This window comes from Rousettus aegyptiacus, unplaced genomic scaffold, assembly GCF_014176215.1.
Source record: "Rousettus aegyptiacus isolate mRouAeg1 unplaced genomic scaffold, mRouAeg1.p scaffold_m13_p_6, whole genome shotgun sequence".
Classification (NCBI taxonomy): Eukaryota; Metazoa; Chordata; class Mammalia; order Chiroptera; family Pteropodidae; genus Rousettus; species Rousettus aegyptiacus.
In genome coordinates, this window is record NW_023416309.1 from 46,441,455 (window position 1) to 46,468,108 (window position 26,654).

General features: G+C 47.3%; 1 protein-coding gene across 1 annotated transcript; it reads left to right on the top strand.

The window, feature by feature from the left end:
• The first annotated feature begins 8,452 nt into the window (after positions 1 to 8,452).
• DUSP5 (dual specificity phosphatase 5) lies at positions 8,453 to 20,820 on the top strand. The gene is made up of 4 exons (XM_016145710.2): positions 8,453 to 8,998; positions 13,354 to 13,502; positions 16,382 to 16,601; positions 19,310 to 20,820. Exons 1-4 carry the CDS (start codon positions 8,620 to 8,622, stop codon positions 19,714 to 19,716), a joined length of 1,155 nt encoding a protein of 384 aa, XP_016001196.2. The 5' UTR covers positions 8,453 to 8,619; the 3' UTR covers positions 19,717 to 20,820.
• The last annotated feature ends 5,834 nt before the right edge of the window (positions 20,821 to 26,654 follow it).

The following is a 26,654-nucleotide window of genomic DNA, read 5'->3' on the forward strand; positions in this document are numbered from 1 at the left end:
TACCGGGCGTGACATAAGCTTACAAGGAGTTTACTCGTGAATCATCTTTCCCTCCAGTACAGTGGAGCAGTGGGATGGAATGTCGAAAATGCCTCCTTTTACATCCTTTCTCTAGACATGCTGCGAACTCACTCCCCGCCAGGCTGCAAATCATCCTGCCCTAGGAGGGAGAACCGCGCACAGAGCCGAGGAACGAAGGTTTCCGGGGGCGATGTCACCCACAGTTCAAGGAACACCAAGGGCACCAGGCTGGGCTCTCTAGTTATTCATCCCCCTCCCTGCTACCAGGGCAGTCTAGGAGGGCTCAGAGCAGGCCTATCCCTGCAACAGATGTGGCTCAAGGTTATGGCCAAGTTCTGACCTGTTAGGTGTCTTTTGGTGCTTGGGGGTGGAGCAGGGATTGCTGGCTTCAGGTTTTGATTTAAAGCCAAGCAAATCCTTAGACACCATCTAATTCAACTCTCTTCCCCTTTTGTGGAGTGGGAAACTGAGGCTCAGAAAGGTAAACATATTTGCCCAAACTCACACAGCTATGGCATGAGTTATATATAGCTGGGAATTGAACCTGGGTCTTCTGACTCCTGGTACACTGCTCTTTCTAAATCCCACAGATGTTATGTCTTATCATCCTCAGCTCTGTCTGGCGTTACTTCTCAATCCACCCCTACCCCTTACATGCACCAATCACTACAATGTCGACAACGGAGCTACCACTTATTGGCTAAGTCCTGGAGCAAGCACCAGACTAAATGTTTAGGATGCATTCTCTAATTTAAGCCTTTCAACACCCGTAGGAGTTAAGTACTATATATAACTCCTTGCTCCTCAGAGCTTGGTCTGTGGACCAGCAGTATCAGTGCTACCTGAAAGCTGGGTGGAAATGTAGCATCTTAGGCCCCAGAATAAGAATATGCATTTCAACAGGCTCCTGAGACTTTATGGACCAGCAAGTTGGAGAAATGCTGCCATAACAAATTCCACTTTGAAGATGAGGAAACAGAGGCACAGAGAGGTGGGGGGCGGGGAGTGACTCCCACAATGCCCCACAGCAAGCCAGGTGGCCGAGCTCTGGTGAACTCTTGGGCAAAGCCCTTGCTCTGAACTCTTGAGATTAAGGAATGTTTTTCCACTAGTTTTAGACCAGGAGAAAAAGGACTCCTCCAGTCACCTCCCCTCAATAGCCACCAGGAACAAGGAAGTTATCGATGAAAAAGAATACCTCAAGCACTTACCAAGGTACTTTCCCATGTCTTATTTCGTTTCGACTTTACATCTTATTAATTACCTTAACTTTCCTTAAGTAGACACAGTAGCGCAGAAAAGTTTAAGCCATCTGTCCAAGGCTCCATGCTGGCTATCTCCAAAGCCAGGGCCTGATGCTGGTCTCCTTCACTCCAGAACCCAATTACTGTTTCCCCAAGGATGGTGCCATCCTGGTGGCAGCAGAGGCTACTGTACGCGGCACACGGATTAAAGTCTCCCATTAAATTGTATATTTTGTTTTATTTGTATTTATTTATTGCATTGAGGTATAATGGACATACAACATATTCACTTCGGGTGTATGACATAATAATTTGATATTCATATACACTGAGAATGATCACATTGTCTAGTTACCACCCTTCACCAAAGTTGACAATTATTTTTTTCTCGTGATGAGAACTTTTTAGAATTTTTTTCTGAATTGTCATGTATTTTAATTTTTACTGCAAAAATAGAATTATATTATCGAACCCCAGATACTATTGTCTAAGACAGAATAAGGGTTTTGTTTTGTTTTGTTTTTAATGAGTCGCTATACAATTTCACGATGGATAGAGGAGGTAGTACTCAGATTTTGCAAAATCCATGAAGGTGGTAAGATTGAAGTCTTTGGGGGAGGGAGAGAAGAAGGGGGTGGATAGAGAGAGAGAGAGAGAGAGGGAGAGAGAGAGAGAGAGAGAGAGAGAGAGAGAGGCAACTAGCAGCCTGGGAGAGCTCTACCCAGAGGCTGTTGACATTTCATGCATAGTTGGTTTTCTCCCTAAGCATCTCCCATCCTCCTTGCCTCCAGGGTCTTAGTAGAAGCAAGTACAATGCTCACTCAAGGGCATACACTGCCCATAAAAAAAAAAAAAAAAAAAAAAGACCAAGTTGCACAAGCACATTTTTTCTGGGCAGAATCTCTAGGGCTGAGGATAGAGAGATGACAGACTCGCTCCTTCTGAATTTCTCCCAACCCCAGCCCACTTCTTGTAGCTGTCGAGGATGCCCTGCACCATCCAGACCAGCCTTGACGTGCTGCATGAGGAGGGGAGGAACTGGAGATAAAAGCCCCCTCCCATTCTTCAGGGATAGCCTGTGAATATCAAATCGTTATGTTGTACACCCTCAGTGGAGGGGGAAGAATGGCATCTCCTTTCTTTCCAGTGTTTGTTCTCCTCTATCTCTTCCTTTCTCTAACTTGTCCAGGACCCTTAACAGCCACTCTTTTTTGTAGGCTCTTTGAAGTTCGAGTAAATGGGCATTCTTTGCTGCACCCCTGTTTCATTCGGGGATCACAAGTAAAGAGTTATGGCAAATAAACTAAGTCTTCTAGAAGTCTGAGAAACAGTGATGGTAAAAAATGAGGACTGTTATCTTAGAAAAGAGAAAGTGGGGGAAGGGATATGACCACCTTCAAATATTTCAAAGAGGATCTAGACTTATAATGTATTTCTGCAGACCTGGAAGCAAAGGGTAGGAGACACAGGGAAGTCAGCTTCAGCTAAGAAACCTTGGTCAACTGTAAGATGGGGGCATGGTCCTTACATCCATCACAGGGTGGTTGTGAGGATTGATGGAGGGTATTGGATATACTTGACATCTCACAAAAACTCCAGGATATGCTCGTTGCCTTTTTTGGCCTCATTCAAAAATGTCTCATGAGGCAGTAAGCTCCCTCTCTGGAAAATTTCAAGATAGAATTATAATTAGTACTGCCAAGATTCTGTGCTTCGTAGCTGCTGTGACTTCTCATAAAGAAAAATATTGTCTCACATGGCACCCTCACCATGTTCCAGGTACGCAGACACTTTTTGTAGGTACTTCGTTTAATCTTCTCATCAGCCCCGTGAGGTAGGTACTATATTATTACCCCCCATCTCTCTCTCTTCTTTTTTCCAGACAAGAGAACTGTGGCTTAGAGACGTGAAGTGACTTTTCCAAGGTCACACGATCAGTAATGGCAGACCAGGGACTTAAACCTCAGGTGTCACCCTCCAAAGTCTTTGCTGTTAGAATTGGAAGGGTTATTTATCAAATCCAAATATTTCTCCCAGACTCGCCTGGTCTAACACTCCAGGTTTTATTGATCTCTCTTCTCTACAATGTCTTCAGCTCTCAATATCATAACCACCCAATTTATTGTGTGGATGGCTTCTTGTCTCTCCTACCTCACTATAAGTGGGTCTGAGGATTTTTACTCTTTAAATATTCCCCTGTATTCAGCAGGCCTTTAGAAGAACAGATTCGCAGGCTTCTAATAATTCTTCCTTTGACTGCCAGCTGAATTAGACAGCAACTAACTCCCTCTCTCTTGCCATGCCTACCCCCATCTCATTTTCCTTTGCCATTAGAAAAGACTTTTCTTGACAGGAACAAATACTACAGCCAGTGCAACTAGCTAACAGTTATTGAATTCTTAATATGTATCACTGTTCATCCTGACAGTAACTTATGAGCTAAGTCCCATTTTCACTTCCACTGTACAGAAGAGGAAACTGAACGGACCAGTGCATCAGGATCTGACTGAGTAAATGCGTAAATGCTTTGCTGATGCATAATATTATTAGGAACAAAACCATATAAAAACCTTATGCTTGTATCATGCAATCAATACAGCTTTATGTACATGATGTAATTGTCACTCACCATTAGTAGGCAGGCACTAAAATCCCCCATTAATTTACAGAAGAGGCTACCGTGGCTCTAAGAGGCTGTGTGACTCTCGACAGTCACACAGCAAGTGTTGTCTGTACCCCTGAGTGAACACTGTATTTGCTTCGTTCTAAGATCCTGGGGGCAGGGAAGATGGGAGCGCCATGGGGAGAAAAACATCTATATACGCAAAAGGCAGGCAGTGAATTTTAGGTAAATGAATAAAAGCTGGAAATAGCAGAGATTTGACAAGAATACAGATCTTTGACTCCCAGTCCAGTGCTCCTTCCTTTATCCAAGATAGTGGGAAGCAATTCTTGGCTCCAGACCTGACAGCAGCCTTGATTCGGGGTCTTAAGCCAGAGCAAGTGGCACTTTTTTTCTTCTTTAAGCATTGTTTTTACTTCTCTGCATTTCCCACATTTTCAACAACAACAACAAAAAAAACACATGCTACTTTCATAACAGAAACAAACAAGCCAATAAAGATAGGTGGGAAAATGCATTCTTCTGAGAGGGTCGGGGCAGGTAGAGGGCCCTGGGTGGCCTCGAGATTGCTCTGGACCCCCGCCCTGGTGTTTTGGGGCACCCTCTGACTCATCCCCACAGGGTACTTGGCCCCACCTTATGGCATTTGGGGGAAGCAGGGCCGGAGAGGAGTGCCAGGTGCTCCCGCTGAGGCTGTGATGTGCAGGGACAGACACAGGAGTTCTCAGATCTGTGAAACTCTCCGACATTGGAAGCTGAATGTGGAGTGTGCAGTTTTCCAAGGAGTGGTCCCACAACTTTTTAAAAAGGCGCACCTGTGACCCTCCAAAGGGTAAGAATCCCAGATCACAATAATGAACCAGGGCCTGAGGGTTCGGATGACTAGTCCAATGAGGTCTGAGGAGTCTAAAATTCTTCCTGTACCCCTCTGAGAATAACCGGCAGGGGGAAAGAATGACAGAGAACAAGACCCTCCCTCAGGGACTCACGGTGCTAATTTAAATTCTGCCTTTTACCCTGAACTCACCATTACCCCCATTTCAAAGCAGTAGTGGAGACGGGCAAGATTATTTACACAATTCTAGTCTCAGACACCCTGCTCTTTCTACTAAGCCTGTGGCCAATGAACTCTAGTTCCTGATTCTGGGGACTGTGTGTCCACAGTGTCCTATGGCCTCTTTACCCGGGGTCTAAGGCCCTAATCTGTGCCATGGCCAACTTTCTTCCCAGGCACCAGCCGCTCTCAAGTCTCAGCAAGCACTGAATTCCATTCCACCAACATTGAGCTCTTACCATGTGCTAGGTGTTTTGACAGAATCACAGATGATGGGATAAGTCCTAAGAGAGTGGCCTGGGAGCCTGTAGGCTAATGGCAGGACAGATAACACTCATGCATTTCGTTGGGGGAGGGGAACCCCCAGGAGGGTGACTGATTAACAGGCTGGGGATGAAGGGATGGCTTCTTGGAGGTACAACAGTGCTTCTGGTGCTGGTGTGTGAAGGTGAAGAGAAATTCCTACACAAAGGCATGGTGGGGAGACACTGAAATCCCGGAGAAAGGGTGGAGACAGCAAAACACTGGGCAAGTTTAGGAAAGAGGCAGCTAGGTGTGACCAGAGGAGCCTGAGAATTGGAGGCAGGGAGGAGGAAGGAAGGACAGAAACAAGGTTAGAGGCGGGTTATGGCTAATTGGCCAGAACGAGGACCTAGGTGTTCCACTAAGAAACTTGGATTTTATCAGACTGTGTGTAGGTTGTCGTTGAAAGTTTTTGAGCAGAGCAAGTGGGCTCTATGCTCAGATCTGTGCTTAGAAAGATCACATTGCAGAGGATGAGAGCAAGGAGAGGGCTTGGAGACTGGGAAACAGGATGCTACTGTAGGGCCCAGCGTGGGGAATAATGGGGCTCTTTACGGCCACGGGCAGGACCAGCTATATAATTTGTGGGTATAGTACAAAAGGGAAATGCAGGGTTCCTTGTCTAAAAAGTATTAGGAATTTCAAAGAGTGGCAGCAGAGCATTAAACCAAGCATGGGCCCCTCAAAGAATGGGGTCCTGTGCAGCTACACGGGTCAGACACCCACAGAGCAGGTGCTGACCACAGGACTGGAAAGGGCGGGTTAGAAGACGGACCTGGAAGGCAGAATCCTGGGACCTGGTGATCTATTGGATATAGGAAGTGAAGGAACAATCTGGCTGACAGATGACCTTCCTGCACTGGTCGGCAGGTCATCCACTATTTACTGGACATTCCCTTGGGTGGTCTATGATCAATTCTAACTTATTAATGTCTAAACTTCACCCCCTCCTCCTCCTTCTGCTATTACCCACCCAGACCTGTTTCTGCAGGGTCCCTAAAAGTGTCACCGTGTACCCTGTTACCCCAGTTAAAACTGCTGGGTCACCCTCTATTCCTCTCCATCCTATCCCTTCCAGCAATTTACTTCCTAAATGTTTCTCCTATCTGTGTGGCCTCCGCATTCACTGCTATCACTGCCAAGTTCCGGCAGGCCCTTATCAGCTCAGGCCTGGATTACCCACAAAAGCCTCCTATCTGTCTCCCTGACTCTGGTCTGGATACCGCCCCCACTCTCAAAACATCCATCCTCCATAGTGCTGCCTGAGAGAGGTCACTGACCAGGTCTCTGAGTAAGACCCCCTCACTGGGGGCTGGCTATTCCGGCCAAAGTATGAAATTGAAATGTCTTAAATGGCACACAAGGCCCTCAATCACCTGACCCTGCTTAATTCTCTAATAAATGCCAGAAGTGCCTTAGTCTCCTACACACCTCCAGCACATACCATGCAGGAGAGTTCTTTTTCTTTACCTCAAGCAGTTTCCTCTCTGCCTGGAATGCCCTCTGTCCTCCCCCTCTACGGCCTGGCTAACCTCCATTCATTCATCCATTCTTCCAAGTTTGCCTCAGCTCCATTCTGGGGGGCTTTCTCCAGGCCCCACCCTGTCCCCACCCAACCCCGCACACTGTGGATGGTCTTCCATACTAACTACAGGAATTTAAAGAAGCTTGTGGCTGGGCCAGCCCTCCTTTCTGGGCTGGGGGCAGCTAGAGCAGAGAGTGGATTCTGCTCACTTTGCTGTCCAGCACCCAACAAACACAAAGCCTGACCATGCAGGCGCTCCATACATGTGTGGCTCTGGGCCTAGAAGTCTGGGGGTGGATGGTGCCAGTGACACTGGAGGAAGAACAGATCGCAGAGAAGGCTGGCCCAGATAACCCCAAAGAAAGAGAAAACACCCACATCACATCTTCATTAAGACCCCACTGGCCGGGTGAGGACAGAGCCCCTGACTGAATGCGGCTGCGACCCAGAGGCAATGTGTCTGGCTTGGTTGCATTTGTTTTCAGAATTTGATTTCTGCCTCCTTCTAAAAACCTCATTTCCCTATGTCGGAAGTAAACAAGCCCCTCTCTAGGGAAGGCAAGCTGTTTTCCACCAAGCAGTCCCTCCCCCCTCAGGCTAACTATAAAATGGTCGCTAGTGAACATGAAAGGGGAGATGTGTTCCCCTCACACGTGTGCCTGCAGCTAGCAGATCCCTGGCACAAAGCTGACCCTCAAAAAATTCGAGGAATGGGTGAAACGTATCCAGTTCTCCAAGATTGAGGATGGGAAGCCTGAAGCTGCTGGGGACTGGTGGGGGAAGACAGCCTGGGATTATACTTGATCCACAGATAATCCCCCAAATCCAGAAGCCACCTGGACAGTTGGCTGGACTGTTCCGTCAACGGATGTATGTTGATGCTGTAGCTGATTTCACGACAGGGTTTCCGGGGACAAAAAAACCCCAGCTCCTCAAAATACAATTATTCTAATTATTATTGGCGTGTGACAAAGAGAAGGACTGTTAATCCTTTGAGGGCAGAATCCATTTGGAAAGATTAATTGCTGGCTCTTGTCTCTGCGTTTTTACTTTTAGGTACTTCTATTATGAAACATTTTAAATACACAGAAAAGTGGAGAAAACAGTGTTAATAAACACCCAGGTATCCATTGCCAGGCTTCAACTATACAACACAAGCCCAATCTCAATCGACTCATCTATAAACCATCCCTTGAAGCAAATCCCCGCTATCACCTCATTTCACGCGTAAAGACTGTTAAGGATCAGACTGCATTTCTGGTTCATCTGGGGGCACTGCCGAGCACGGTGTCTGGCACGGCGCCGAGCAGGTTCCGAACCTACGTCTATGAAACTCAAAGCCTGATTGTGCGGCGCCAGCCCGGCCTCCTCCGCTTCCTCCTCTTCCCGCACAGCGTGGGTCACTCGGCCTCGTGGCATTCCTAACACCCCACCGGCAGTCCCCGGTGATGCGCGAGTGAGTCTCTCTGCGCAATGCCACAGAGAGCACAGGGGAGGTGCCTGCCACTTCCTCTTTCCCCCGTGACTAACCCTCCGCGCCCTCCCCGCCCTCCCCGAGCGCCCCGCTCCCCGGGGGCGTGGCCACAGCCCGAAGGGGCGGGGAAATACCCACATTCGGCCTTATATGGGCAGCCACGTCACAGGCCGCACACTCCACATAAGACGCGGCGCTGCCGGCGGAATCCCCGGCTTCTGGGGCGGCGAGTGGCCGGGCCGGGCCGTGCGCGCGGGGCGGGAAAGAAGAGTTGAGCAGCTGCTCGGGCGCGGGCCGCCTTCCCGTGCCTCGCCGGTGGGCACCCTGGCCGTGGGCACCTGCAGGGCGCGCGGCGCGGGGCCGCTGGGCGGCAGCATGAAGGTCACGTCGCTCGACGGGCGCCAGCTGCGCAAGATGCTCCGCAAAGAGGCGGCGGCACGCTGCGTGGTGCTGGACTGCCGGCCATACCTGGCCTTCGCCGCCTCCAGCGTCCGCGGCTCGCTCAACGTCAACCTCAACTCGGTGGTGCTGCGGCGGGCCCGCGGCGGCGCGGTGTCGGCGCGCTACGTGCTGCCCGACGAGGCGGCGCGCGCGCGGCTGCTGCAGGAGGGCGGCGGCGGCGTGGCGGCCGTGGTCGTGCTGGACCAGGGCAGCCGCCACTGGCAGAAGCTGCGCGAGGAGAGCGCCGCGCGCGTCGTGCTCACCTCGCTGCTCGCCTGCCTGCCCGCCGGCCCGCGGGTCTACTTCCTCAAAGGTGAGCGCGTCGGGGCCGCCAGTCCCCTGTCACCCCCGCCCCCCGGGACAGCCCAGCGCTCTGGGGTCCTGTCCTCGCGCAGGACGCCCTCCCCGGCCCTGGAACCCGGAGCGTCGCCACTGGCCCGCGTCTGCACACTGGGGCTAGGCGCACGCCAGGGAGGGCACTGCCAAGTGTCGGCGCCCAGCTGTGCTCTCCCCACCCGCGTTCCTCGAAAGCGCCTGACAGCCTGTCCTGGGTGGGCGAGGTTGGTTACGCAGTTGGGGGCCTGCTTCTCGGCAGCGTAGGGGCCGCCAACTCGTGCTGCGCGCCGGCCGCTGTTCATAGCGCGGGGCTTCGCTGGTCTCCCCGGGGCCTGGGCTCTGAGGCTTCCCGACAAACAGACGGATCTGGCGAGATCAGCAGGTCGCGACCCTCTTATCCCCTCCCCAGGAGCATGGCGCCTTCGTGTCCCCTTTCCTCCTGCCTGAACAATTAACATACTTTAGGCTGTGTCTTCACCTACCCCTCTTGCCTTTTTGACCCTGTCAGTTCCCTCCCCTTCCTTTCCATTTCATTTTATTGCTTTTTATTGTTTTCCTCTGGCCTCCCCTTTTCTCCTCCCAGGCCTTTCTCTAGCTTAATTTGGAGCTGACAATCCTCCCACCCTTTTCACCTCCTCCCTCCCTCGTCCTGGGTCCGGAGCCTAGGTTGGGTGGCTGGCGAGCCAGGACCTAGGAAAGGTGCTGCAGGATGGTGGTGGAGGGGAATCAGTCGCCTTTGGTTTGAGGCCCCCCCGGAAGCTGCACCTATTACACCTGCTGGGGAAATGACTTTGACTTCCGGTGGTGGGTGGGTGATTGACTCTAAACTCCAGAGCATTGATTTCTGGGTCATTTCCTATGACTGCTCCCTCCTCCTTGTATTTCTGAGTCTTTTGTAACCTCAAAAGTATGAAAGATCTAGCCCAAAGTGCAGAGTTGAGAGCTCAGCCCAGCCTATGCCCCAAAGCCCTGCCAACTCTGGTGCCAACACCTTGAGATGTAACAGTGATGTGGTGCAGTGAGCTGTGAGGGCTGTATTTTAAGACCCCGCGTCTTGGAGAATTTCACACACCTCCAGGCCAGGAGATTCCTGAAGCACCAGGGCAGCTCCCACCTCTATTAACACCTCTTACGGATTGTCCCCTGTTGATTCCTGTTAGGGAGATGACAAAGGCAGATAATGATAATCTTCCTTCTCCAGCCAGCCTCAGCCCCCAGATGATGGAGGGATGTCCTTCAAGCTCTGCAGAGGTTTCACACATGACCCCTGATTTCTTTCTCTTCCTGATGTGGTTTTTGTCTCCTGTTCTAAGCAGTGAGTACAGGAAAAGCTTCTGCCTTCCCTGTGCCATGAAAGATATGTTCCAGGAAACCCCTCCTGGTCCTACCTCGGCTCTCCACCCCTGGTGGTGGTGGGGAGGGGGGGGGGAGGGACATGCTGACAGTTTAGATATTGCACAGGAAGTAGATAACTGTAAAGACTCACATCTCAGGAAAATTAATGTTTAATTATTTTCTTTAATGAAAGTAACATACATAGGTAAAAATTTGAACAGCACAAAAGCTGTGCAGTGAAAAGTAGGTCTTTTGCACACCCTAGAACCCAGTTTCACTCCCCAAAGACAACTACAAACTATTTTTTTGTCATCTTGAAAATAATTTTCCATGAATATCTTTAAAAAATAGAATGATTTTGTATAGTTCCTGTCTTTGCCGCTTTCACCCAACCAGCTCTTGGGAGATTTGTCCATGTCAGAGCATACATGTCCATGTCACTTTTTTAACCAGTTCCCTGGTGACAGCCAACAGGTTGCTTCCAACTTTAGTTATTGAAACAGTGTGGTCGAGTATTTTTTTTTTTTAGTCCAGATGCTTTTGTGTGTGCATTATCTTTCAGTAAATTATGAGACTTGCCATGTCAAAAGTTAAGTATATTGCTAATTTCAGTAAAAAGTTCTTGATACTTACCCTTGTAACACTATTAAACTTTACGTTGTTGCCAAAGAAAATTTGTATTTCCTAATATAACGTATGTTCAGATAGGAGTTCAGGTTTAATCTAGTTGCATCTCAGACCTCTGGGGGCTGTGCCTTTGGCTCTTCCCTCAAAACAAACAAACAAACAAACACTAAAATGGTCTCCACCCCTCAAAAAAAAAAAAAAAAACCACTAAAATGAGTTGATGGCTGAATGGCATTGTCAGAGCATATTTATATAAAGTGTCCATGCACTGTGCTCTGCTCCCCCGGTAATGCAGTGGCGATGGAACACAGAATCACTCTCAAGAGGGTGGAAGCAGCCAAAAGAATCGCCGAGACTCTCACCAGAGAGGAATGTTCTGTCTCTCCACGCCTTTGATGGGAGTGGGTAAAAGACAGAGACCATCTTATCTGGAGGGCTCCTCCTGACCGCAGCCTGAAGAGGCAGGGCCCTATTTATCTGTCCCTCAACTACAGTGAGACTCATTGTCTGCCTGCCTTATTTTGTCAACAGGCAGGCAGGACCCAGCCCACACCGCACCTTCTTTCTGTCCTGGCAGCCAACTCTTAAGTGCTCTATTTAAAGCCAAGAGATGCGGTGGCCTGAAGGCTTTTCTTTCCCAAGTTTCATCCTGAAGTTTGAGGGGACATGGTCCAGATTCTATCCCGTATCACTCAGTTCGTCTCCTGGAACCCAAAATGTTGAGGTTCAGGTACAGGAAGTTATTTACTAACTTCCCCGGAAGCTGTGTCTCAGTGTCATTCTGGCCTTCTTTCTGCCTCCTAGGGGAGAAGGGGGCCAGGGGCTATGGCTGGGGGAGTGGGGGTAAATGAAGCCACAAATACCCACCTCCATTCCCCTCTGGCATGGCCTCCTGCCTTCATGACCAGGAACACTGTCATTGGGGAGGCCCAAAGCTCACCTGGGGAGGCCCAGTGGGCTATCTGTTGACTACAGGGGAGATTTGGGTGTGCTGAATGGAGAGGGGGGAGGCGTTCCAGCAAGCAGAAAGGAAGCAGTAATGACAACATGACTCATTCTAGGAATTGGCTGCTGCTTCTGGGAGGGAGCTGGAGTCTGCCATGTAATCCATTAACCATTTGTCTACTAAAAACCATCATGTGCTCCACTGTGAGGGCTATCACAACACCAAGAGACAGAAGTAATAAAGGGGGGATTTGGGGAAATCCACAGCCTGAGAATGAGTATTTTCAATTGATCATTTGACCCCAAGTGAATTCTCTGGGCCAGAAAAAGAAGATTTTCTGGAGGCTCTAGGAAGTGTGTTAGGGCCCTTTGGATTGGAAGCAAAGTGTCTCCAAGCAAAGCCAGCCTGTTCACCTAGCAGCCCTTGGCATTCTGAGGCTTCAGAGGCCAGGTTTTCACTGGATTCTCCCTGACTTGAATGTGCTTGGTCTGAGAAGGCTTATTTACATATACATACTCACAGTTCTGTGACTTGGTCACAGGTTAGTTTTTACTTTAAGTGGTCCATTTGGAGAAGTTTAAATGTAATATTAAGGGTTTTTACAGAATCATACTTGCCAGAATGGTAGTTGACTTACCAATTTGAGGGCATGTGGGAGCCAAAAAGTTCAGGAGGAAAGAGTAATAAGAGATAGAAAAGGAAGGGTAGGTGTTAATCAAAGGGAGAGAGACCGTTTTTACTGGTGGGGGCTGAGATTCAAGGTCAGAAGGCCCCGCTCTTCCAGTTTGGTTTGGAAGGTAATAACCTAGATTGATTACTCTAAATTGGACCTATATTGAGGATTGTCAGCAGTGTTCTTGGCACCTTTGGAGTGAGAAAGGGCAGGGCTATTTTATTGCCCTGAGTTTGAAACCTCATATTAGCCCCCCATTCCATTATGAATGAGAGGGGTGCCATCTATAATCCAGTTTAGAGCTGATAGGTTAGAGATGAAAGATCAGTTTAGGACTCTCTTCTTGCAAATTAATGAAATTCTGCATAATCCCACCTGTATTATAAACAAGAGAGGAAAAAGCTTTTGTTTTCTAGAGGGATTTAGTTAATATTTGCCAGATATCAGATATATTTCCTTTCACAGTTTAACCTGCTTCTGATAGACACAAAAAGTTAATCATTGCTTCTCTGAACTATAGCTTTTTGGGAGGGAGGGAGAGAGGGGGAGGAATGGGGGAGCAGAGAGAGAGAGACACGGAGTGTGTGTGGGGGGGGCACTATTAGTGCATTCGGTTCAATTTTTTATGATCAGAACCTATATTAACCTAATGTTTTTGACTGTTCCACACTCAGTATTGATTAATTCTGGGCATTTTCTGACAGCCTGAGAAATCAATGTTTATATCTGTCTTCTTTGTTTTTTCTTGTAGGAGGATATGAGACTTTTTACTCGGAATATCCTGAGTGTTGTGTGGACGTAAAACCCATTTCACAAGAGAGGGTCGACACTGACAGAGCCCTCATCAGCCAGTATGGGAAACCAGTGCTCAGCGTCAGCTACAGACCAGCTTATGACCAGGTACTTGGTGTGGAGGTGCAGCCCCAGCTCCTGGCCCCGTTCCTTCCTCAGCACCCTCACTCTTCCTCTCCGTGCTCAGCAACCGTGGTCGGTTTTTTGTGGATCAGGGTGTTGGCAGAGCCCTCCAGCTTTAGAGAGCCTCCGTTGCTCGCCAGCTTGAGTTTCCATCCAAAAGTAAATGGGCTTCCTTCCAGCAAAGAAGCTGACAAGAGCAAACGAGCCACAGGATGCTTGACAGCTTCTGGAGAAAAGGGGAAGTGAACAATATATTATTATTAGCTGGCCTGGGAGGTGCAGAGAAGCTTCAAAATGTTGGTTTAGGTTTCCCTGAAGACATTTCAGAGCTGACTTTCAGGCTTCCTGTGTTGATTTTCTTTGTAATTGTTCATGCTTTGCAGTTGCTGCAAACTAACCCAGCACCTTGTTGGTATTTTTAACTAAAATGGGCTGGGGGATGGAGGGAGGAAGAGGGAAGGTTGGCAAGAAGCTAGAGTTTGGCTGGCTAAGCAGGCTTGTGTAAGGGTTTCTGATACTTATAACTTTATAAATTATGGAGCTAGATGAAATCAGAAGACACTAGAGGGTTGCATGCTTCTACAAACGTGTAGAGTTTTTTTTCCTTTAAAAAAAATGTACTTCGTGACAACCCATTAAAGGAAGTGTAAAGTAGAAGGGAACAAGATGAAGAAAAAAGGTAGGCAAGGACCCAAATCTGGCAGAAACCAGAGATCAAAATCCACCTTCCCATTTTACAGAGAGAAAAAACTGTTTCATGGCTGGTGAGATATTAGATTTGCCAAGAATCCTGCAGCTGAGTTCATGACAGCACTAAACCCAGAACCACCTTCTCTTAACTCCCTATTCTGGTTCTTTTAGGACCTCATTCTGTTTTCCACAAGCTGCCTTTTGGGAAAGAGACATTCTCCGTTAGGCCCTTGAGTTGATGGGAGGAGCTTTTCAAGTCCCCTCCCCCACCTCCCCAAATAAGAACATACTCAAAAACAAAAAGGAAGATTTCTAGCCACTGCCTAAAATGCCAGCTGCCTGCCATGAGCAGATCTCTGCCCTGGAGATAAACTTCCAAGTAAAGCCAAGTGACCTTTCCTTGAATGGGATCATTGACCAGGAAGCCTATTAGCTTGGGAAGGTGCCAGGGTTCTTATTTTGTTTTCCTTTATTGAAAATACTCACACTCTATGACGAGCCCTCAGCTTATAAGCCATGGGTATCTGACTTAGCTGGATTTCTATTTTTGTTTGTTTGTTTGGGTTGTGTTTTCCGCCTTGTTTCTCAGAAAACGAAAGAGAAACAAGAGTTGGCAGGACGTTGTGAAAGCACCGCAGCCTTTGGCTGAGTGAGGACTGGGGAGGCCCTGATGTGTCTCCAGCGTTCATCCGGGGAAACCCCGAGCACGGCTTCTTAGAAGCCGGGCGAGGCCGTGTTAACCTTTGGGGTTTCTGAAGGCCTTTGGTTTCTTCCTCTTGAATCTAAACAGAAGAATCAGAAAAGAAAAGAAACATGGTTTCAGGGGTGTGTTGGGCTAAGCTCCAGAAGTTGGCTAGGATTCCAGGCCTAGTGCGTCAGCGTTTTCCAGGCACTAATGGGAAGATGAGGTCTCTGTAGGGACATCTGACTGTAGTGTTAAACCCCGGGGCCAGCCATAGTAAGTCCTAATAAAAATACTGGTTGTTACTGTTACTACGTTTTGCAAAATCCTCTATAACTTTTTTCCAAGTTGCCAAACTGGCTTTTGCCTAAACACTTGAATTCTCAGGAAAGAAAAGGCAAGCACCACGTGCAGGGTAATGTGAGAATTGCCTGCTGCTGGCCCTTGTGCCATGCCCCTTTTCCTATTACGGGTCTGGCGGAGTTTCCATTTCACTCTTATTCCAGGACAGGAAATGGAAACACAGGAAGCGGATGGATGATATGGAAGAGACTCCCAAAGACATAGCCACTGTCCCGCCAGCCCAGTGTTTCCCTCTGAATCTCCAGGGCTCCCATTGTTCTATCACTGGCTTTTCTTGCCACTCTGGAAATGCCGAGGCTGCCGGAGTCTGACCAACCAGCCGTTCTTTTTAGCCTTGCCTCAGGGTAGATGGTCTCTGGTTCCGTGGGGGATCGTCCTTAACTAGAAACCTGGTGTGTGGTCTCCCAAAGCGGGGCAGATGTGAGCGTCTCTCACCAAAACCTTCATCTCCACATGAAGAAGATCCGGGTGGGGTAACCCCTCTGCTTGTGGCCTAACAGCTTTTCTTCATCTGAGGGTTCTGGGTAGATAGTATTTTCACTACTCCGAAGCATACTTTTTTGGGGTGTGGGGGACACATTTTATCATCTCTGAAATCCGATGCATCTCATGATCAACAGTGTCCTAGGTTTGATGACATACACTATATAAAACGTCAGGACTGTTGAGGAGGGAGCTCACCTTGTTGAATTCTTCTTCATTTTATCCTGAAAGAAACTGAGGCTGCCCCCAAGTAGAAGGGCTTGCCCTGGTCCTGTTGTGTCAGCTCGAACTTCAGTACAGGCTTCTGGTTGCTTCCCGTCACATCACACTGCTTCTCTTCTTTGTCAGCACAGGAAGGCTGCGGGCATTTCCCACCTCCTCGATTTGTGTGAGAAAATGAAAATCTTTGTCATGTGGGCTTTGCCGTCACTGAGTCACCAGCAGTAATGTAGGATAGAGAGTCTGCCAGGGTGGAGGCTTCCCCCACACTCTTGGTTCAACAGCCTTGGCTCTGGACTCTCTCTACCTGGAAACCACAAAGGGAACCTCCCACCTTAAAATAAATAGGTCAGGGTTGTTTTGTTTCTTGCCCCAAGTGAGCAGGCTAATCCAACATTTCCTGGTTGTCCTTTGCCCCTGCTTCCAGGGTGGCCCAGTAGAAATCCTTCCGTTCCTCTACCTTGGAAGTGCCTACCATGCATCCAAGTGCGAGTTCCTCGCCAACCTGCACATCACGGCCCTGCTGAATGTCTCGCGGCGGACCTCCGAGGCCTGCACAAGCCACCTACACTACAAATGGATCCCTGTGGAAGACAGCCACACGGCTGACATTAGCTCCCACTTTCAAGAAGCAATAGACTTCATTGGTAGGTTCAGCCATTACCCCTCAGTTGTTCTGAGGCCCCGAGGGGTCATGTGTGCTTGGGTTTCAATGTGCTGATGGTGGCTGCCTTCTTGGAGAAGAAAAGTCTCTTGTATATGTCACCGCCAAGAAGGGATGCAGCCCTGAACAGGCAGAGGGGAGGATTTGAGTTGCTATTAATAGGAGCTTTTATTTGCAAGATAAATTAATACAATTTTATGGCAGTACTCACTGCCGCTCTTGTTATGGTTTCTAGCTGGGCAGGAAGCAGAGTGTGTCTGTGCGTAATGCTCCACGCCAGGGAAGCAGGGGAGGGAAAGAGCCACCCTAACTGTGCTTCTACGTAGGTTGGGATATTTTTAAAAGCAAACAGAAGGATCGAGGGAGACTACTTAACGCACTAAGCCCCAAGGGCCCCAGCAGCTTTCCAGTTTTTGGCAAACCACTGTGGGGGCAATTTGTTTTGTGTTTTCAGCTAATTTTGGATTAGAGATAGCACTTGATTTAAGTTCCCTGCTTTGTGCACAGAAAAGTTGGCATCTTTTGCATCCCTTCTCTATTCCGTGAGGCAGTTACCATTCACTCTGTTGCGTAGGCAGCCTGGAAATTTCTGGTCCTTCTACCTGGAAAGGACATTCTTTGGCCCTGGGGTTTCCAGCTCCACAGTATAGCTTGATTGTTCTCCCATCTGGCATCTTCTCTCTCTCATCCCTTTCCCTAGAGGCTGGCCTGTTTCCTGTCTCAAATTCACAAGCACCACTCCCGAACTTTATGCTCTTGCCACCTTTTGCAGTCTTTTCCCATTAACGTACCTAGTTCTTAAAGCCAAGACCTTATTTTCCTATATCTTATTGAGAGGGATGTTGGAGGGCAAAAGGCAGGTGTCAGGCACAACAATAATTACTTAGTGCAGGTAGCAGTTAAAGGGCCCCCTTCAACCACATGGTGACCCTCTCTGCTCATCACACACTGTTTATGCAGGAAACTGATGAGAAACTGACCAGAGGCAAAAGGCCAAGCCCATCCTCCTTGTCCCTGAGCCTCTCTACGGAGGCCAAGACGGTTCCTCTGGAGTCTCTGCAAGGCGCCAAAATGATGGTTTCAGGGTGGGAAAGCCTTGCCCTTCTCAGCCTATTATTTAATTACCTAGATAGCTACTCAGTGAGGTCGTGAAAGCCGCCCCCATCCATTTCTCAGAAGCCTCCTTCCCCATCCTGTATGTGTCTTGTGTCTGTGCACACAACCACGCACACCCACAGCATTTTGAAAGCACAGGATGCTTTTCCCCAGACTAGTTGCCCGGCTCAGGGAAGAGGAGGGACTGATGTTGAACCGTGCACTAACTCCTACCAAGGGGAAGGCCACAGGAGGGCCACGTGGAAGGCAAGCCCTGAGGGATAGAGTAGGATCCAGAAGCAACATACCGAAGGCCCTTTGCCTTTTTGACACAGGGCCAGGTAAAAGCTAGCCTACAAGGAGGCCAGTAGGAGGAACAAGGGAAAATCAGAGTTACAACCCTATAATCCTAGGGACTTGGGGGTCCCCTTTTGAACTAACTTGCAGGGACTTATTTTTCCTCTAGAGTCAGAGACTGAGTTGGGAGCACCTCTAATGAGCATCAGTAGTGTCCTTACATGGGGAAACTCCAAGGTTCCTCCCTGACTCCTCGGAAACTTAATCTTTTAGATCTTACAGATCTCGTTTGCAAAGCCCTCGAACTTGAGAAGGGAGATGGATAAGGAGGCTGACTTTTTATTTGCCCTTAAAATCTTAAATGTTTTTGCATACTGCGGCTTTACATAGTGCCACGTACACCTAACTTCCTGTGATGTAATTGTTTCCTTAGTAGCAAGAGAGAGAGTTGGAAAGACTTTTTTTTGTGGTTATTTAATGTGTATGTTTAACCTTTTACCCCTTCCCATTTTTAACAGTCGTAGCTCTTTTGGGGGGAGGAATGGAGCAGAAAAGGAGGGCAACCCCACCTTTTGTCATATCGAACTAAAGAATGCTGATGGTAGTAGCTTTACAGCAGTGACTCCCATTATTGTGCAAGATGGACTTTGCAAAAGCCATTTATATCCTCCATCTAGTAAGCATCACTTAGCCAGGACTATAATTAGTGGCTGTATACTATATATTGTATGTTTGGTAGTGGGAACCCTAGGAGCTGAGCCAGGCATCCTGCCTTGGCATAGCCAGACAGGGTGCCTGGGGAGGCTAGACGGCCTCTACCAGGAATGGGGGGGTGGGGAGTATGTCGTCACCATTAGACTCAGACCCCGAGAAACAGGAATTGCTTCTCTAAGTCAGCCTGAGCCCCTCAGAAAAATCTGCATATGCAATGAAAATTTGTATGCAATTTCAAGGCTTTTCCAGTGCCTTCTGGGAACTCATCCATGTTAAGATGGCATCCCCAGGAAGGGATGAGTTCAGGTCTAGAACCTCCAGTGGCAGAGTCTGTGCAGGTATCCTGGAGAACCAGGAAGCAGCTCTAAGGGTTAGAAAGGGTCCTATGTGGGCAAAGACATTGGTGGGACCCAAAAGCATTGTCCTCACCAGTGGGATTAAAGACTGGCAGAAATCTGGTGTGGGACCTCAGCTGCTAGGCAATCCTGATGGTTTGATAACTAGGTTACTTTTGTGTTTAATTCTTGTTTGGTGTTGCCTTTGGGTTCCAATCCCAGCTTATTCTCAGTCTTTTCTTCCTTTCAGATTGTGTCAGGGAAAAGGGAGGCAAAGTCCTGGTCCACTGTGAGGCTGGGATCTCCCGTTCACCCACCATCTGCATGGCTTACCTCATGAAGACCAGGCAGTTCCGCCTGAAGGACGCCTTTGATTACATCAAGCAGAGGAGGAGTGTGGTCTCGCCCAACTTCGGCTTCATGGGCCAGCTCCTGCAGTATGAGTCTGAGATCCTGCCTTCCACGCCCACCCCCCAGGCTCCCTCCTGCCAAGGGGAGGCAGCCAGCTCTTCAATCATAGCCCATTTGCAGACGCTGAGCCCTGACGTACAGGGTTCCTACTGCACATTCCCTACCTCCGTGCTGGCGCCAGTGCCCACGCACTCGACGGTCTCAGAGCTCAGCAGGAGCCCCGTGGCCACTGCCACGTCCTGCTAAAACTGGGATGGGGGAACCAGCCCAGCCCCAAGAACAACTGTGATTTCGTTTTTTAAACTCGTGGACATTTCATACCTGTGCAATACTGAAGACCTCCCTCTGTCCTGCTGCCCCGGTGGGACAGTTCATGGTCACCAGGCTTGCAAACGAACTTCAGACTGACCTGGGGGATAGGTTCTCGGGACCGAAGGAAGGCTAAGCCATTATGAGAGCACAGTGTGTGCTAACTACTGTACTTCCAGACCCCCTGCCCTCTCAGGACCGTTCAGTCCTAGCACCTCAAAGTTCGCCTTTTCATTTCAAGCGTAAGGCAATAAATACCTGCAGCAACATGGGAGAAAGCAGTTGCTAGACCTGGAGAAAAGGCAGTTATGAAGCCAATTCATTCTGAAGGAAGCACAATTTCCACCTTACTTTTTTAACTTTGGCAGTCTCCGTATTTGTGTCTGTTGCTTCAGGAAATAAGCTGATCATCTAGTCAGGAAAGTAACCCTATGGGGTTTGTTAGGGACCCGATATATATGCTGATTTGACCCCCCTCATGTGTTTCTGAGACTCTTGGGTCCAACGAGGCGGTGGCTTGAAGTAGCGAGACGTTGACACTTCTGGGTTGCCTTTTCACTGTGGGTCCTTCCCTGACTTTGGAGTTTGGCATGACTCTTATTCATACTTGAACCTTTCTTGTGGCACCTCTTCTCAAAGCAGCTCTTGTGTGATTTCGAAAAGAGTTCCTCAGACCATAGACCAAAAGTCACCTCACTGAGGTGGCAGTGGGTGCCAGGAGAAAAATGGCACCTGCTGTCTGGGTCAGTGGCATTGATGCGGCCATTTCCCCAGCTTGCTGTCCTCCTGTGTGCTTGTCGCGTCTCTTGTGACACTTGTTTTCCTCCCTGCCCCTGGGGTTTGCCTTCAAGCTGTTGACTTCTGGGATTTTCAGAGTTCTCAATGTGGTACTACTGCTTTTCTTTGTCCTTAGGTTATTTCTCCAGGGGAAAAGGCAATAATTTCCTAAAATCCATACGAATGTGAAAAAAAAAAACAGTATGTTACTGGTTGTCATTGTTGTTTTTTATAGTGTAAAATAAAAATAGTCAAAAGAAAAAAAAAAAGCACTTCTTTTGGTGAGTTGGGGTAAGGGAGGACTACGTTTAGGTGGGGGCGTGGCCTGCTCCACTGGGATTTATTTCCAAAGGAACTTGAAGGTGATGGCAGCTGTAGGCAGGAGGCCGCGGATCTACTCGCGAGCTAGTGAGCTTAACAATACAGAATGTTGCTTTCCAATTGAGAGGCCTCCCGAAGCTCATTTGCAAGAGATGTCCTTGGGCACCAGCCACGCAGGTGGTCAGAACATCTGCCCACTGAGTTCTTCACTCCTATGATCCCAGGCAAGGTATTCAACTTGAACCTCAGATTCTTGATCTGTGCAATGAGCGAACTGAGCTTGGTGGTCCCCAAAATCCCTTAAAGCTTGAGACCCTGGATTCCAGCAAACCTAAGTGCCGTGGTTGTGGTCAGCCTCCTCCCTCCAGTGCCTGGCACGTGGCAAACACTTGGAAAAGGTTGGGAAAAAAGGCCAAGAGGCAGAGAAGTAAACCAGGTGGAGGTTTACCTTAAGTGCTTCTCTCCCCGCCCCCCCTCCAATTTTTTACCATTGAAATGAATTCTTCCAGGTAATTCCCCCAGGAATTCCTAGGTAAACCTTCAATGAGTGAGTTTAAATCCAAGGCTGTGTGGACTTGCCTTCTGAGTAATTTTCTCTGCAAGGGAAGGAGGAGGCAGTATTGATGTCGCTACACAGTTGGCTATGCCTCGGCTCCAGCTTAACCCTTGGGGCCTGTTTCCTAATCGGAGGCAACCAGGAACTGGCTGGGATTTATGCCACCCAGTCAGCTGGTGCCTGACATGGGCATTCTAATTATACCCCTAGATTGTAGAGGTCCCAAAGAGGCCGCCAGCTCCCCTATCAGGGGCCATGTCAAAACAGCAAGATGGCAGCCAAGCCCAGGGTAGGCAAGCTCTTTCTGAATACTTCATTTCAAAGGCTTTGCTTGAGGCCTTACTCTTCCACGCTTTTCAAAACCTTTCAAAATGTTCCATGGTTTCCTAGGAAAGTCCTCAGATAAGAATGCCACCCAGACTGGGGAGGCTGCATTTCCTTTAGCCCATACCCCTTATGTGCATAATTCAAGCAGGCCTTCCATGGGAGGGAAGTGGAGCAAAGAGGACTGGAGAGGGAAAGGGATGTCCTGGGTTCTAGCCCTCGCCCCACCCCTAACTCCGGTGCTTTGGAGCTCATCTCTAACATCTGGACCAAACTGCTCTAGAGCCTCGTCTAGCTGATGCCTGAGGTCCCTCCTGGGTTCCACATCTCTGAGCCTGTGCTCAGCCTTGGAACATGTCCCGGAAGCCTGCCCATTGTTTGGGCCTGCCTAGGTGCTGAGTGGCAGGAGGGGCCTCACGCGGTGAGAGCCAGGGAGTGGGAAGCTGGGTGATGTGCTAAGCCACGTCCCACTTGCTGACATTTGCTTTATTGCATTAAAGTCTTTCTCCGAAGGGTGAGTAAGTCCTCTAAATCAGGCCTGTGAGGATGGCTCATAAGCCAGTGAGTCACTGGAGGGTGAGCCAAATGAAGCCCCACAGCTGGAGATGGCTCTGTAACTCACTCCTTTAATAGTCTCCTCATTAATTACAGTTCCATTTTGGCCAAGACCAACTTTACACTGCCTTCCAGTACTGGGTGGGGGAATTAAAGTTGGTGTTTTCCAATTTCTTCATCCCAGGTTTTGAAGAAACACCTCCGTTGGTCTCCAGCAACGTCTCAGGTAGAGATGTGTCTAGGAAAATAGAGATGTTATTTCCCCCCTGTTCTGTTTCCCAGCTGGGCCTGTGGATGAGCCCCTTCAGATCCATCCTTTCTCAGCTGGGCCAGATAGGGACAGGCAACATATGAGCAACCTCGCACCAGTGTGTTGGCTGGCAGGAGCCCTATGTACTCGAAGGTCACCTTTGTGTGAGGGCCCAGGGGAAATGCCTCACAGATCTCAGTACCCTGAAAGGCTGAATCTCTCTGAGTTACTGCTGGTTTATCTTCTCAACGCCATAAAGCTCATGACTTCTCATTTCCCTCCTTGCTCAGGCCACTAGGCAGCTCAGAAGCAAATTTTTAGCCTACCTGTGGCAATTTTATAGGACATTATACCTTACAACTCGCCCTTCAACTAAATAATGCTTAACGGCCCTTCATATCTCAACTCCAACTTTACCTCTCCAGGAAGCCCTCCCAGACTCCCAGACTAGATCGATGTCCCTGTTGCATCTCTCATGGGTCCCCAGCTATATCTTTTCTTCATATTTCACCAACGCTTAAGAAATATCGATTCATTTATCTGTGATTATTCTATTAATGTCCATCTTCTCCAAACTGGAAAGACCAGGAGACCAGAGAGTACACTGTGTTTCAAGAGGGACACAGCACAGGGCCTGATTTGCAGTAGGTGTTCAATAAATATTGATCATGTGAAGGAGTGAATGAATAACAAATTGGGAAGGAAAAGCTGTCAGAACTAGAAGCTGCTCTCCATCTCTCAAAGCTCATGCTATCCTCTGCCCATGAGCTCCTTTACCCCCTGCCACTTGCCAATTACTTCCTAATCCTGGAGGAAACAGGTTTCCTATATTTAATTACTTCTACGCTATTGGTCAAAGTTCATGTCACCATATGAACTCATTGGGCACTGGGCAGCCTATGAGTGGGCTGCCGTTGGGTCAGGTGTCTACCCTAGGACCAATCAGTTTCCTCTAAATGCAGAGACCTGGCTAGCTCAAACTCTCTAAGCTGGCTGGGACTGTAGATGGAGCAGTTTCAGCTACAATGGGCAGGGATCCTGCCACATACTTAGTTAACTTGCCATATAAAGTGCTCAGTTAACACCGACAGGACAGAGTATTTGATGATAAGGTCCAGAATAATGTCATATAGCCCAGCCACAATGAAACCCAACCCTACCCATCTTGTCCCACCTCCACTGAGCACCCTAAGGTGATCAATTATGGTATCTAAATTTAAAATCTTGGTAGTACTTATTTGTAGTAGCAGGTCAGATCCCTTCCAGTGCATATACCCACTCCAACCCCTTATAAAGTTTACAGAAACCTGGAAACCATTAGGTGGGAGCTTAAAATAGACCCTTGAAACATCTGTACACTTTTCGTTCTAGGCTTCTCCAGCAGCCAGGAGAAAATGTGCTACTTGAGAGGAACAAATCTCCCAGACAGTGAAGCCTCCAATATATCTCTATGACAGGAAGATGGAAAAAAATTATTTCCAGCCTTCAAGGAAAAGAACAGTAGACTTAGAATCAGGAAGCATAGCCGTCAGACCTCCAAGGAACCTAACTGCTTAGGACATTTAAAAAGATCTTTAAAGAAGCACTTACCTATGGGCGGGCTGTATGCTGGGTGCTTTGCATGTGTTCTCTTATTTAAGATCCACAAGATACTGCAGGTTGGATATCATTAGCCTTGTTTGCAGGTTAAAAAACTGAGAGGTTACATACCCAGTCCAAGGTTACACAGCTTGAGTCTGTGAATGTCAAAGCCAGGATACCCAACTTGCATTGGGTACACCACACTACACTGTTCTCCAGAAAAGGAACTACAAAAGCTTCTTAGTTATGTGTCTCCATGCCTATATCCCTTAAATGTGGTTATGAAATCTATTTGTTTTTTGGAGCAGAGTTTCAAGCGATCTCATTATAATAGTTCATTAACTTTACAAAGCCTTCTCTTCCAACATTATTAAGTTTAGATTTGAAAGCTGAATTTCAAGTGGGATGTGGATAAACTAGTGTGTTCACAGATAATGGGCAATGAAGGGACTGGAAACTATGTTATTTGAAGAAGAGTTGGGAAAGGCAGCGATGTTTGGCCTGGAGGGGAGAGCCAAAGAAGGTGTGGAGTCGTGTCTAGGAACTCAGGGGCTGGAGTTTCAAAACACTGAGTTTGAATTCTGTCTCTGTTACTTGCTAGCAGTACAAGCATGGACAAATTACTTCGTCTCTCTAAACTTCCAAGTTATTATCCATAAAAGGAGAATACTAATTGAATTTACCTTGTGGGTACAATTTTGAAGAGTAAGTGTGATGAGAAATAATTGCCTAGTATGAGGTCAAAGACATAGTAAGTCCTCAATGAATAGCGGTCATGATTATTAATTATAATAATTGAGGCAGTGAACTACCCACTGGTGTGAGGGTTGGGCAAGCAGAAGTGGGATTTCCATTTGGAAAGGCTGCTGTGAAGAGGATTCGAGCCTGGGGGCCTTTGCACACATCCCTCCTTCACCTGCTCATTTACGGGTCTTCTCAGTACCTCCCTGGTGATTTCACTTCCTCAGGGAAGCCTTCTCAGATTTCAGGATTCTACCATAAATGTTCTCCTGGCACCTACGCCTTTCCTTCAGAGCCACTATCACAATAGGAATTAAATAATGATGCTCATAATTTTTAAAGGTCAGCTTTACTGGGGTATAATTTACACAGCATAAAATTCACCCATTTTAATTTTACAGTTAAGTGAGTTTTGACAAATGTTTATATTCGGTTATGTAACCCGCACCATAATGGACTACTTTATTCATCCCCCAAATTTCCTTGTGCCCCTTTGCATTCACTCCTCTTTCCCCACCCCAGCTTCTGGCAATTACTGATCTGTTTTTCTTTATTATAATTGTGCCTTTTCTAGAATTTCATATACACGGTACGTAGGTTTTTGAGTCTGGATTATTTCACATAGCATGATGTAGTTGAGATTTATCCATATTGTCATGAATACTAATAATTCACTTCTTTTTACTGTTGTAATAATATTGCATGATATGTATATATCAATATTTGTTTATTAATATACCCATTGATGGACATTTTGATTGTTTCCAGCTTTGCTCTCTTACAGATAAAGTTGCTATGAACATTCATGGGTATATTTCTGGTCAGATGGTAAGTATATATTTAACTTTATATAAGAAACTGCTAAACTATTTTTCAAAGTGGTTATACCATTTTGCATTCCTACCATTAATGATTGAGAGTTCCAGCTGTTCCATATTCTAGCTTATACTTGGTATTGTCCATTTTTTTGATCTTAGCCATTCTAGTAGCACGTAGTAGTGCCTTGCTGGATTTTTAAGTTTGCATTTCCATAATTATTAATGATGTTGAGAATTATTTTTTATGCTTATTGGCCATTCATATATCTTCTTTGGTAAGTGTTTGTTGAAATTTTTCTTTAAATAAGTCATTTGTTTTATTATTCAGTTTTAAGAGTTTTTTATATATTCCATTGATCTATATGTGTATCCTTTGACCAGTACCACACTATCTTGATTTCTGTAGCATTGTAGTAAGCCTTGAAATCAGGAAGTGTGAGTCTTTCAACTCTTTTTTCTTCTTTTTCAAGGTTGTTTTGGTTATTCTAGGTCCCTTGAATTTTCATATAAATTTTAGTATCGCCTCGTTAATTTCTGCCAAGAAGGAAGCTGGGATTTTGACAGTGCTCATACTGAATCTGTAGATCAATTTGGGGAGCACTGCCATCTTACCAATCTTAAATCTTCTGATCTATGAACATGGGATGTCTTTTCATTTCTTTAGAACTTCTTTAATTTATTTCAGCAATGTTTCATAGTTTTCAGTGTATGAGTCTTGCACTTCTGTTGTTAAATGTATTCCTAAATATTATTTTATGCCATTATAAATGGAGCTGTTTTCTTCATTTCATTGCATGGATTGATTTTTGGATGTTGATCAAATCTTGCATTTCTGGGATAAGTCCCATTTACCATGAATTATGATCTTTCTTATATATTGTTGGGTTTGATTTGTTAATATTTTATTAAAGATTTTTGTATCTATGTTTATGAGAGATATGGTCTATAGTCT

Bases quoted from the DNA above. Each gene is read 5' to 3' on its own strand.
- DUSP5 (XM_016145710.2), top strand. From the start codon at position 8,620: ATGAAGGTCACGTCGCTCGACGGGCGCCAGCTGCGCAAGATGCTCCGC. The intron at 13,503-16,381 runs GTACTTGGTGTG...CCCTGCTTCCAG, and splicing joins ACAGACCAGCTTATGACCAG to GGTGGCCCAGTAGAAATCCT. The intron at 16,602-19,309 runs GTAGGTTCAGCC...TCTTCCTTTCAG, and splicing joins AGAAGCAATAGACTTCATTG to ATTGTGTCAGGGAAAAGGGA.